This window comes from Bremia lactucae, linkage group LG4 (assembly GCF_004359215.1).
Source record: "Bremia lactucae strain SF5 linkage group LG4, whole genome shotgun sequence".
Taxonomy (NCBI): domain Eukaryota; phylum Oomycota; class Peronosporomycetes; order Peronosporales; family Peronosporaceae; genus Bremia; species Bremia lactucae.
Window position 1 is genome coordinate 6,108,342 of NC_090613.1, and position 11,398 is coordinate 6,119,739.

At 45.8% G+C, this 11,398-nt stretch overlaps 6 protein-coding genes across 6 annotated transcripts; 3 read left to right on the forward strand and 3 right to left on the reverse strand.

Annotated features, from left to right (window-relative positions):
* Positions 1 to 2,439: 2,439 nt before the first annotated feature.
* Positions 2,440 to 4,233, forward strand: CCR75_001889 (uncharacterized protein; the record flags this gene model as incomplete). Its single annotated transcript, XM_067959990.1, has 4 exons — positions 2,440 to 2,516; positions 2,570 to 3,251; positions 3,322 to 3,405; positions 3,475 to 4,233. The coding sequence occupies 4 exons, from the start codon at positions 2,440 to 2,442 to the stop codon at positions 4,231 to 4,233; spliced, it is 1,602 nt and encodes a 533-aa protein (XP_067817086.1).
* Positions 4,234 to 4,307: 74 nt separating this feature from the next.
* On the reverse strand, positions 4,308 to 4,801 carry CCR75_001888 (uncharacterized protein; the record flags this gene model as incomplete). Its single annotated transcript, XM_067959989.1, has 2 exons — positions 4,308 to 4,397; positions 4,460 to 4,801. 2 exons carry the CDS (start codon positions 4,799 to 4,801, stop codon positions 4,308 to 4,310), a joined length of 432 nt encoding a protein of 143 aa, XP_067817085.1.
* A 703-nt stretch (positions 4,802 to 5,504) lies between these two features.
* On the reverse strand, positions 5,505 to 6,551 carry CCR75_001887 (uncharacterized protein; the record flags this gene model as incomplete). Its single annotated transcript, XM_067959988.1, has 1 exon — positions 5,505 to 6,551. The coding sequence occupies one exon, from the start codon at positions 6,549 to 6,551 to the stop codon at positions 5,505 to 5,507; it is 1,047 nt and encodes a 348-aa protein (XP_067817074.1).
* Positions 6,552 to 7,052: 501 nt separating this feature from the next.
* On the forward strand, positions 7,053 to 9,032 carry CCR75_001886 (uncharacterized protein; the record flags this gene model as incomplete). Its single annotated transcript, XM_067959987.1, has 3 exons — positions 7,053 to 7,456; positions 7,523 to 7,757; positions 7,813 to 9,032. 3 exons carry the CDS (start codon positions 7,053 to 7,055, stop codon positions 8,155 to 8,157), a joined length of 984 nt encoding a protein of 327 aa, XP_067817082.1. The 3' UTR covers positions 8,158 to 9,032.
* Positions 8,197 to 9,611, reverse strand: CCR75_001885 (uncharacterized protein; the record flags this gene model as incomplete). Its single annotated transcript, XM_067959986.1, has 3 exons — positions 8,197 to 8,847; positions 8,920 to 9,037; positions 9,121 to 9,611. The coding sequence occupies 3 exons, from the start codon at positions 9,609 to 9,611 to the stop codon at positions 8,197 to 8,199; spliced, it is 1,260 nt and encodes a 419-aa protein (XP_067817081.1).
* A 163-nt stretch (positions 9,612 to 9,774) lies between these two features.
* On the forward strand, positions 9,775 to 10,506 carry CCR75_001884 (uncharacterized protein; the record flags this gene model as incomplete). Its single annotated transcript, XM_067959985.1, has 2 exons — positions 9,775 to 9,849; positions 10,021 to 10,506. The coding sequence occupies 2 exons, from the start codon at positions 9,775 to 9,777 to the stop codon at positions 10,504 to 10,506; spliced, it is 561 nt and encodes a 186-aa protein (XP_067817080.1).
* Between the last annotated feature and the right edge of the window lie 892 nt (positions 10,507 to 11,398).

An 11,398-nucleotide genomic window follows, 5' to 3' on the forward strand; every position in this document is an offset into this window, starting at 1 on the left:
ACAACTCTGAACTTAGGGGTAGCTTCAGAGTCCGCGTCAGTAGGGCATCCCGCCCCTACTGCGCTCCTGCATTTCCCGACCCCTCAGTGGTCGATGCAGAACTCATGCGTCTCGCACGCTGGTTCTTGCCATCGCCCTTTGGGTAGGAAGTCCTCTTGCTGGACATCTTTGCCCCAGCAGGGACCCTGGCATAGCAGCGAGCCATCATATGGCCGCGCTTGCCGCATTTATAACAGACCACGTCTGCATTGCCCAACTCCATGGGAGTGGCATCTGTCCTCTCGACTGACGGCTTATACCAAGCTGTCGCCGAGGCACTGTTGTAGAATTGCTCATAAACTAAGGCAATATGGATTGCTTCTTCCATCGTCGACGGCTCCTTTCTGAAATTGGCCTGTCGCGACAAGTGCTATGGTCCGTTTATAAAACGCGGGCACCTCAATGTGTTACGGAATCGGACCTACGGTAATGGAAGCCGACAGCGAGCGCATCTCCTTCACATTCTCTTGCAGAGATCGCTTCGCCTGTCGCACTCCCAAGAAGTGCACCAGAAGCAACCCTTCTTTCAACGGAGCCTGATTAGTGGCGCGAATGTTTTCCTTAAAGATCGACCATGAAGGGTACGCCACAACGTCCGCCATAAGCGCCGAGTAAGCCCACTCTCAGGCCTTACCGCGTAGGTACGACATGGCGTACGCCACAATCCTTCTGTCGCTATCGATGAGCTGGGCGAAACCACATTGCTCCACGGCTAAGAGCCAGTGGACAATTGTGTGGGCTGCAGTTCCATCAAACTTGGGCGGGTCCATCCGAATGGGACTCCGCTGATGCGGCCGGGTAGATAGCATCTCAACAGTCCTATTGAGAGCCTCGCTCCGAGCCTGATCACGCCTCAGCTTATCCTGAGTCTGGGTGACGGACTCCGCCGCAGCATGGCTCTCTACCTCGGACCCGACCCTTTGCTGTCCGAGCACGAATGCCTCAAACTGCTCCAATTGAGCAAAATGTTTTCAGGAGGACTACCGAAGAGCCTGGTCAGGGCTTGTTCACCAAGTCGCTGCGCCCAGTGCTTAGCCAATTCCCGTTGACGTTCGGAGAGGTGGGGGAAAATGAACTAAATCGATATTGAGACTCATCCTCACGTACACGGTTAGAGATGCAGGTCGTGGGAATGATTCCAAGTGCTTATAAGTGTAGGCGGGCACGTTTAAATGCGGCCACGCTCTGCTTAAGTATGCACTTTAGCACAGCGAGGAAGCGGTTTGACGGTCTACTCTCGCGTGCAATGAGGTTGTTGTGGTGGGCGCCTTCGCGATGTCACCGAACGCAATTACAACTCTGGTATATGTGTCGTCACGGGAGCGGTAATCCGGATCCTCGTGCGCACTTACCAAGTAGGAAGTAGCTTTTAGACTGGTTTCTTTTTAATTGCATTAGATATAAAAACCTGTTTTTTATAAATCTTGACATGTCATCTCTTTCGAGAACACTAATAGTTTTTGTGAGCATATCCCATTGATTATCTCGCAAAAAGAATGACGTTTGCCGTCATCCCCGCTTATGTGAATGCCCTGAATGCCCTCAGTATCACATACACAAGGGTGGAACACAATGTGAACCACACCCAAGGGGTAGATCCAATTACATTACTTAAGTAATTTGACCATTTCCAAAAAGTACGCAACGTGTACTTGACGGGGATTGTGTAACATTAGGGCAACTTTAGCCCGTTACATGTGAACACCAAGGATCTATTGATATGTTGACAAAATTCTAATCTAGTAATGATATTTCCGCTACTTTGTAATTTCCGCTACTAAATAAAATTTGTTTGTCACCGGGGCTATAAGGCAGCAGAGGAATGACTGTATTCATTAATGGTGGTCACAGATCTTTTCACTTCACTTTTTTAATGAGCTTGACTTGGTCGTCATTATTATTTTTAATCGACTTTTGCCAATGTTACTCATCACTGTAAAGTAATAATTAAATCGAGTCGACTTATCTCATTTTTCTCGCCAAATAAACGAAATTTGTCGAATTTAATGGATGGATGGAAAAATACCTTAAAAATCCATGACAACAAGTTTTGAAAGGATTGTCGAAATTGTATCGATCCTCAACGGATCGGATGTGACATTCACGAGTCTAAATATTCCCAACCAACATTGTTTTCAAATCCTCATCTTCAAGAGCAACGACTTGTCCGAATGTATCTTTTTAACGCTGTAAATGAGGCGCGCCTTTCTTCATGAAGCGAAATGTTACAAATAGCAAAGGTCAGCCGTGAATATTGTCCTCGAACAGACAGTCCTCTTCCTCTAAATTACAGATATTACAAAGAATCTAGCCGCTTAATATTTTTGACCCTGAGGGTCGGCTACAATCACAAGTCCTTTGTCCACTTCGGCATTCGCTTCCCACGTAACACTATTCAAGATGCAAAGTAACATGAACCTCGTACCAACGAATTCATTAGTTGGGCCTATGCTCACGGATCTGTACCAGATCACGATGTACGTTGCTCTCTCCACCGTGCTCGACCATGTCCTTTGACACCTTGTTTCAGGGTCTACGCCTACTGGAAAGTCGGACGCCATAATGATCACGCCGTATTCGATCTCTTTTTCCGCAAGAATCCCTTTCATGGGGAATACACTGTCTTTGCAGGGCTTGAGGAGGCGCTGGCCATGATCAATACGTTTCAATTCACGACCAGTGACATTGCATATCTTCGCGAAGTGCTCCCACATGCTCCAGATGAGTTTTTTGCATGGCTCTCTTCCATCGATTGCTCCACGATTAAAGTCTACGCTATTAAAGAAGGATCAATCGTATTTCCACGCATTCCACTAGTGCGAATTGAAGGCAGTTTAGCTGTCGGCCAATTGCTCGAGACCCCACTACTGAATTTGCTCAATTTTGCCAGTCTTATTACGACCAATGCCACTCGATTTAAACGAGCTGCAGGTGCTGATACAAAGCTGCTCGAGTTTGGCCTACGACGTGCTCAAGGACCGGATGGCGGGCTGAGTGCCTCCCGGTACTCGTACATGGCCGGTTTTACCGGTACGAGTAACGTCTTGGCCGGTAAACTGCACAAGATTCCCATCATGGGTACACACGCCCATGCCTTTGTACAGGCTCATACGACTCTAGAAGATATCAGAGGTACGATGCTAGATGGACGCGATTTTCTCGGTATTGTGCTCAAGTTCCGCAATGAGCTCGATTTTAAGCACACCAACGATGTACGTTTTGAAGAATGAAAGCATGGATAGCAATAAATGGGATAATTTTGGGTGGATTATAATGATACAGGGAGAGCTTGCAGCTTTTATTGCTTACGCAATTGCATTTCCAGATGCGTTCTTGGCGTTAGTTGATACGTATGATACACTCTCGGTACGTAACGATCTCAAAGCTCGTTGTACGTAAGCTTAACATTGTATTTTGATACATGACGTCGTATAGTCAGGAGTGCCCAATTTTATCTGTGTCGCGCTTGCTCTTCACGAACTAGGCCATCGTCCAGTTGGCATTCGCCTGGATAGTGGGGATTTATCGTACCTTTCAAAACGGTGCCGTGCTGCGTTCGTAGCTGCTAGTGACCGGTATCAAATTGACTATTTTAAAGAGCTTAATATCACAGCAAGTAACGACATCAATGAAGCCGTGCTGAACTCGCTGAACGAACAACGTCATGAGATTAATTCGTATGGCATTGGGACGCACTTGGTAACGTGTCAAGCTCAGCCTGCACTTGGGATGGTTTATAAGCTAGTGGAGATTCATGGTGAGCCGCGTATCAAGTTGTCTCAAGATGTGAGCAAGGTGACTATCCCTGGTCGAAAAGAGGCGTATCGACTAATTGGAATGAATGGGAAACCATTGCTGGATTTGATGACTGGATGCAACGAAAAAGCACCAGAAGTGGGTAAAAAGATGTTGTGTCGACATCCTTTCGACGAACTCCGTCGCGCTTTTGTCACTCCGTCTCAGGTGATTCCACTGCATGGATTGTATTGGGATGGTCCTCAAGGTGGCCTTGTGGGTGAGTTGCCATCATTGGAAAAACGACGCCAGTACGTGACGGAGCAGTTTGAGCTCATTCGTGAAGACGTTGTGCGGTCATTAAATCCGACGCCTTACAAAGTGTCAGTTTCCAACGAATTGTATGAATTTATTCATGAACTATGGATGAAAGAGTACCCCGTACTGGAGCTCGACTAAATACGTCCATGAACCCTCTATATATGGTCGCAAAAGTGGTTTAAGTCAATTGTTTTTCATTTTCCATTTGTTCTCTACTTGTTCTTTTTGCCTTGAAGCGATCGTCGATACTCGGTCCTTTTGACAATGACAACCATATCAACCATACTTTTCATGCTTAGCAGCTACAGCAATACAATAATTTGTCAGACGGATGATGCTATTGGAGAAAATAGAGGTAAATTACCAATTGAAAAAAGCCCAAAGCTAAGAGTGGGCCCGCAAAAAAAATGCCTATGAACACACCGTGCTTCCCGAAATACCGTTGCGTGGCAAATAAGCGCCAATTTTCTCGTGCCCATGTGTTAATCGCTTCAGTGCTTGCTACCAGCGTGATGATAAGTACGAAGAGCGAGAATTGAGTGTAAAATTGTTTGCGCGTGAACCATAGCGTGCACATGAGCACAATGTGGAAGGTAAGCAGCCCTATGATAAGAGGCTCTGTCCAGTTTACGGCTTCATACCATGTGATCATTAAGTGGCCGTACTTGGACTGCAGATCGCGCTCAACTTGCGCGGCGATATCCATCGGCAAGAAGTAGGTCTTAAATACGCCTTTAGATTATGTGAGATTATTTTTTTTCGAAAAAAAATGTAGCAATAATGCACAATCTTGTGCCACGACTGGATATCTCGGATGTCGATTTATAATCGACGGAATGAGGAACATATACGGACATAAATGAAGTAGCCGTAGTATTCGAGACAAAGTCGTCGTTGCTCGTGAATGTTCTAGTAGTGATAACTAATATCAACCGATCTGCCTCACTTAAATTGTAAAGTGCATTACAACGACATCTTGACAATTGTCGTAGTTATAATTCACTTTTCATCATCAATTTGGTAACCATCCGAAACATTACAATTGACATCATAAATAGTGCATTAATTGTTTAAAAGGCCGTCAAAATCCAAATAAACGGAAGCGTCGTTGGATGAAAATTCTTGTGCAGCACATGAAGATAAAAAAATGCTAGAAACATCGCGATCACGCCTTCCTAAATTGCATAAACTACTGTCGTCCTAAAATAAATCCCACCGGTATACTATATACCTTAGACTTAAGTCGCAGCGACACAAGTCGAAAGCCCTAAAATCTCTAAAATACTACACTTTCATGGATCGAGCTTACTTTCACCTCTTATCAACATGGGCGACCGCGTGCATGAAAGATGCGCTCATGGCGCACAATTTTTAAATATTGTTCGTTCCTCGACACCCGTTCACTCACTTCAAGCCGCCAAGTTACAACGCGTGCAACTACCATCGACGCGTCGCGTACCGCACCGTGTGCAGAATGTTCCTGGAATGGACACACGATGCAAAATCTCACCGTGCGTGTCGCGAATGTGGGCAATTAAATCGGCCCGCGAGTGAAACAAACACCCACAGAACGTGCAATTGTCCCAGACGTCGTCGTCTGAGCCCGACAAATGGTCGGCCGATGTATTTGACCCCGACGACGGCGGAGAGGCGATTTGTGCCAATGGGATATCGTTCACTCGATCAATCTCGTCTTCACTGATGAATTGCATGTCCGTGGCTGTCACAAACAGTGTTGGCTGTTGATAACTCGGTACGACAGATCCTCGGTCATCTCTTTGGGAGCGCAGTACGGCCCTAAACCGAATGGGAAACAACAGCGGAGCCTGATTCTTTCGTTTCTCGAGCGTCAAGAACCCAATGGCTTTATTGACTTCACGACCGCCTCCAAGTGGAAAGTTCTGTGTAAATCCAACTGCCCGATCAGGCCAGAACGAGCTGGTTAGCGTAAATTTAGAGTTCGGAGAAAGCGGTTTTCTGTCGCTTATTTGGATGACAAACACCGTCTGTTCGTCGCGCGATCGTGACCACTTGAGGTACTTGGACACGTGCGTCGCACGCAAGTATTTGCCCGAGCAGCTCGAGGAAATGAGTTGCACGCGCATTTCGTCTAGAATGTGACGTTCTGGCGCTTCGTCTACGGGCACAATCTGTACGAACTCATTGTCGGCAGTTTGGCCAAAGCACTGCGCATTGTAAAAGCACGGAGCAACACTCTCTTTTTCCTTGCACATGACGTAGGCGTCGTATCCCTGCCAAAAGAGCTGCAACGCGATCTGGTCACGCGACGTCATCCAGGGAGTGTTCTCCACCGGCTCCGAGTGGACGCTGCTTATCGGCTCTGTGCTTTGCGGCGGCTGCGGCGTCTCGTCGTCGAGAGGATAAAACTCCGTCACCTCATCGTCCTCGGCCATCGAAGTGGCAGTGATACGGAATTCATGACGCAAAGGTGACATTGAGGCCGCCTTTCCGAGAATGAGGCCTCAATGATGGCCGCCGATTCAGCTCGATCGCGTGCAGATTAGAATTTAAGACGACATTTTAGGTGAAGGATGCATATGATTGGCTGATATTGACCCATAAGCAGGTCGGTAGACGGCGATCCAGTTCTTTCTACGGTGAAGTAGTTAACAGGCTTAACGACATACGTCGCCACAGAGCCCCCGTAATCAACAGGCTTAACGACATACGTAGCCCCTGGCGAATAAAGATATAATGCTCGCAAATAACTACGCCAGGGATGGCAGTATGTACGCAATGCGCTCGCTTACTTTAATTATGCTTGCATCATTAAGAGGATAGGCGCCAAAAAAAGGTCTCAGTGCTGTATCCTTAGGTACAGTCTCGATGGAGAGGAGTAACTTCTGTGTCGGACTACCTCAAATAATGACACGCTGAGTATTACGCCAAGTGTATACATCAAGTATACACGATTACGTCCATTTTCGACAGTTACCATGCGTCTAGTTAGGGCACTATACCGGGATCTGCTTGCTGACGCAAAGGTCCTTGACAGTCATGCGTCGCTGCGTGCGCTAGTGACGACCCATTTGCGAGAATCGGCGCTCTCTCCTGTTGCTAAGAAGCGTCTGCCGCACGTTGAAGCATTTAATCGCTCACTGGTGCGCTATCTCGGTGGTCGTCACATGTACCTACCCGATGCGCGGCGTCCCGAGCTGTCCCAGCTCGTGCGTGAGGCATTCCACGATGCTCAGACACTTGCAAGCGATGCAGATGGCATCGACACTGCTTTTGTGGCGTTACGGGCACTCAACCAAACACTGGCCGACGCCAACGCTTTAGAGTTGCCACCTTCCAACGCTCCTGAGCCGCGAAAGCCCTACGACGTGCAACTGACAGAGTATGGCGATCGATGCAGTCTAGTTGCTGAACCAGACTAAGCGTATGTTTACTGCTGTGTACGTAGGAACGTGGTGCCGGGTGTGTTTTTGCTTGCTCATCCGCTTCTAGATGGCATTTTTAGTCGGTCGGTAGTCATTTTAACGTCGCATAAGATAGACGGATCCACGACGGGCTACATTGTAAACAAAGTTTCAAAGAAGACACTTGGACGGATGTTTCAAGTGCCATCCAGAGTAACGCGAGCATTTGCCACGAGCAGTGTGCATATGGGAGGGCCAGTGGTCACAAGGGATGCCGAAGTAAGTATCAAAGACGAAGTTATTACAAACGTAACATAACTGACTGGAATGCCAGGTCATACACGGCAGGGCCGAGTTTGGAGGTCAGCGGGTGCCAACGCCCTCTTTCCCTACAACGGACGACCCCAGTCTTTTTGTGGGCGTGGATTTAGATGCGGCTGCGAGAGCCATTTACGATGAGACTGCCGAGCCGACGGAAATTGTGTTTATGAGTGGAAAGTCGACTTGGTCCCCTGGCCAATTGAAGTCGGAATTAAAGCAAGGCTCGTGGATTGCTGTCCAAGCGCCAGTATCTCTTGCATTAAATGCTCGAACAGAATTATGGCAAGACTTGATGGAAAGTCTCGGGGGGGAGTATGCGGAAATGAGTTGCATGCCTTGCATGGATGATGACGAGTAGGTGAGTTTTCGGATAATTAGCGCCTTATAGAGCTTCAAATTAGTGGCAGTCTTGCTTTTTAGTCAATACTGTACCTAATTTAACCTTTTTTTGAACTATGAATAAGTAGAAGCGCGTGCTAAAAGGGTACTGGCTTTTGATAGGTGACATCTCGAGACATTGTAGAATTTCCCATTCCATGTCGGAAGATATGGCCCCATCAAATAGATACAATCGATTGCTCGGACTGCCAAAAGTTATAAAAAAGAGCAAGCCACCTGGCTTTAAAACACGTGCCAGTTGTTTCATGCTGTTCTTGGCGTCACTGAGATCATCCATCGAGTCTGGGGCCACACGCTTCCAATTCGTTTCAATTGCAACCGTCTCGGGCTTAAGAAGCATCGCATCTAAACAGCCTTTGTCAATCACACAGTCCACGAAATTCGACTTCCATCCTTTCATTTGCGTCAAATCGGCCTCGACAAATTGAACATTCCACTTCTTTTCCTTGCAACGAGTTTGCATTTTTTGTATCACACTGGAGGCATAGTCCAACGCAATCACATTTGTATAGCCATCGCGTGTCAGTTCTGCAGGTAATCGACTTGTACCCGTCCCAACGATTAATAGTAGTTGCGTCTTAGAGACATACGAAGCGAGCAGGTTGCGAATATGCTTGTATTCACAGTACCAATCAAACTCGTTTTCAGTCTAAAATCGTGCCTCCCAGTAGCTTTTGTTGCATAATCCCATTAACGCCAATTTTCCAGCATGTGGGCGCACCAGCTCGTCCCCTGATGCAACATCTTTGGTCGTCCAAGCAATTGAGAACAATTTTTGTAGCTCCAAGCAGTAAAGTGGCATTACTTTAAGATTGCTCTCATCATTATTCTCACGCAAACTGAATGATTGTGCGCAACATCGTGCAAAAGATCATTTACATTAATCATGCTGACGAAAACAACTTGCCAGGGTATGACGTACCTGGAACCAAGCGCATTAAGAACGTAGTACGATAGATTTTCGGTGTCTGCTCGAAATCGAATGGAATAGGCCATTAGATGCAAATGTTTTACGATAGTATCGACTTCTGCCTCAATGTGGTTTTTCTTCTTAAACCCGATGTCCGCTGTATTTTTGATGATAATCTCGTCAATCAAGTTGCTTATCTTTTGTCGCAAACTATTGTCGTGTCTAAGTTGTGTCTGCGCGTCAGAAATTGACTGAAACTCCCACTCATGACTTACTAGCAACACCATTTCTGCCGCAGGAAGTGGCATCGAGGATTTCACGCGCCGTTTTCGGCTACCCCTCGTATCCTTTGTGGCATCCTGAGTCGTCGAAATAGCGTCTAAATAATTCCAGTTTCCAATCTTATCATGGACACACTCGTATATTTGCTGATAAAGATGCGAGGGTACGTCGTAGTGGTCAAGTTGTGGCAGATGCAGCGCAAGCCACGCCTCCGAGTCCATGGCTAGATAATGTGTCTCATTTCAACCTTGCGATTGGTTTAAAAAAATGAGGCCTAAAACAATTATGAGTCCATTCATTATTTCTTAAAAAGTTCTAAAATCTAATTTACTGAAAGCTCAAAACCCTGCGACTATTGGGACAAAGATCGGAACGAACGTTAACATGTCAACATGTGGTGTTGTGAAGCTTCAAGCTCAATTCAGAGGCAACAAAAGTCGCCGAGTGCATGTCAAGCATGTGCGAAAAAATTTGCGTGAGAGAGATTACAATGTTGCTATAAACCGATTCTAAACTCTTCATTGACCGTCCTGTCACGGTTGTCATGCACTTTTTTCCTTAGCGTGGTCTCCATTTGTACCGGCAAAATTAGAAGCTGTGTATGCAATACTTGAGATTTCAAATTTGCAGGATGGTGAGACGTTGCTGGACATTGGCAGCGGTGATGGCCGTGTGGTCATCGAAGCTGCAGTGCGATATCCAAAGTTAAAACTTGCTCGAGGAATTGAATTAGATGAGGCTCTCGTCGGCCTATCAAACCGTCGAATTATTGAAAGAACAAATCAGGGGAATTTATATAAAAGCGAGATGGAACAGCATTGTAAACAGGAAAAAAGTGCACTAGCGGTCACAACGTTGAGTGAGCGCACTGAAATAATTCATGCTGACTTCATGGACGTCAACATGACAGATGCAGACGTCGTAGTATTATTTTTCTTGCCGCACATTGAAATTGCACATACGTTGCAAAATAAACTGCGTCCTGGAACGCGTGTGGTGACGTATGTTTTTCAAATAGCTCAGTGGAAGCCAATGAGAACAGTATTGACTGTACCATTCATGACGGCTAGAGGATCGTCGTCCATTTTCCTTTACAAAGTGCCAAGCACAAAGTAACATTAAAAATTGAAATTTTAACTTTGTTTAGTCCATCAATTATGAATGGTGTGATACTTATCGGTAAAATCAAATCTGTTGTTTTCTGTGCCAGAAGAGGTTTCTTTTAATAAATCACATGAATAGACCAGATTTACATCTGGTTGCTTACCCGTAATAAAAAGGATTTAAGTGGTTAAATATTTTAAATAAAACAAGTGAATTGTTAAATTCACCCACCTTTGGTTATATTCACCCACCCCCTCCATAATTTTAAAATCAATATTATTATATTCACCTCACCCTAAATTCGTGCTATGTTCACCCCACCCCCCAAAGATAATTCACCGCCAGACACATACCTTTTACCTTAAACTCAGGTCAGACTCTTTCTCAAATTAATATGCTAGATCCTGCTTCTCAAGTAGACCCTAGTTCTGCTGATTTCATCAGCAGTGTTCGGGAATTTACACATCTGAAAGGTTACGCAGTTTCCACGCTACGTTCTGACAAAGCAAAAATGATACTTAAGTGCTGTAGAGGTGGTTCATATAAAGATCTTGTCAACCATGCCCCGAAACGAAAAAATGCGACGCGTTTGACAGGCCGTGATGAAACGTTGGGCGTAAAATCATGGAGGAGGGGTGGAATTATGATGGCGAGGTGAATCGGCGCGTGAAATTAGAGGTGAGAGGAATTTAGGGTGGGGTGAATATAATTTCGAGACTTTAGGTTTATTCTCTCGTGGCGTGGGGTGATTATAGCACGAATTAAGGGTGAGGTGAATATTGACTTTAGCATTATTTAAGGAGGATGTGAATATAACATTTCCCTAAAACAAAAGGGTGTTTTACCCTAAGTAATTGTGCCACAACAGCGATTTACCAACCCCATTAAACACAACCAGTCATCA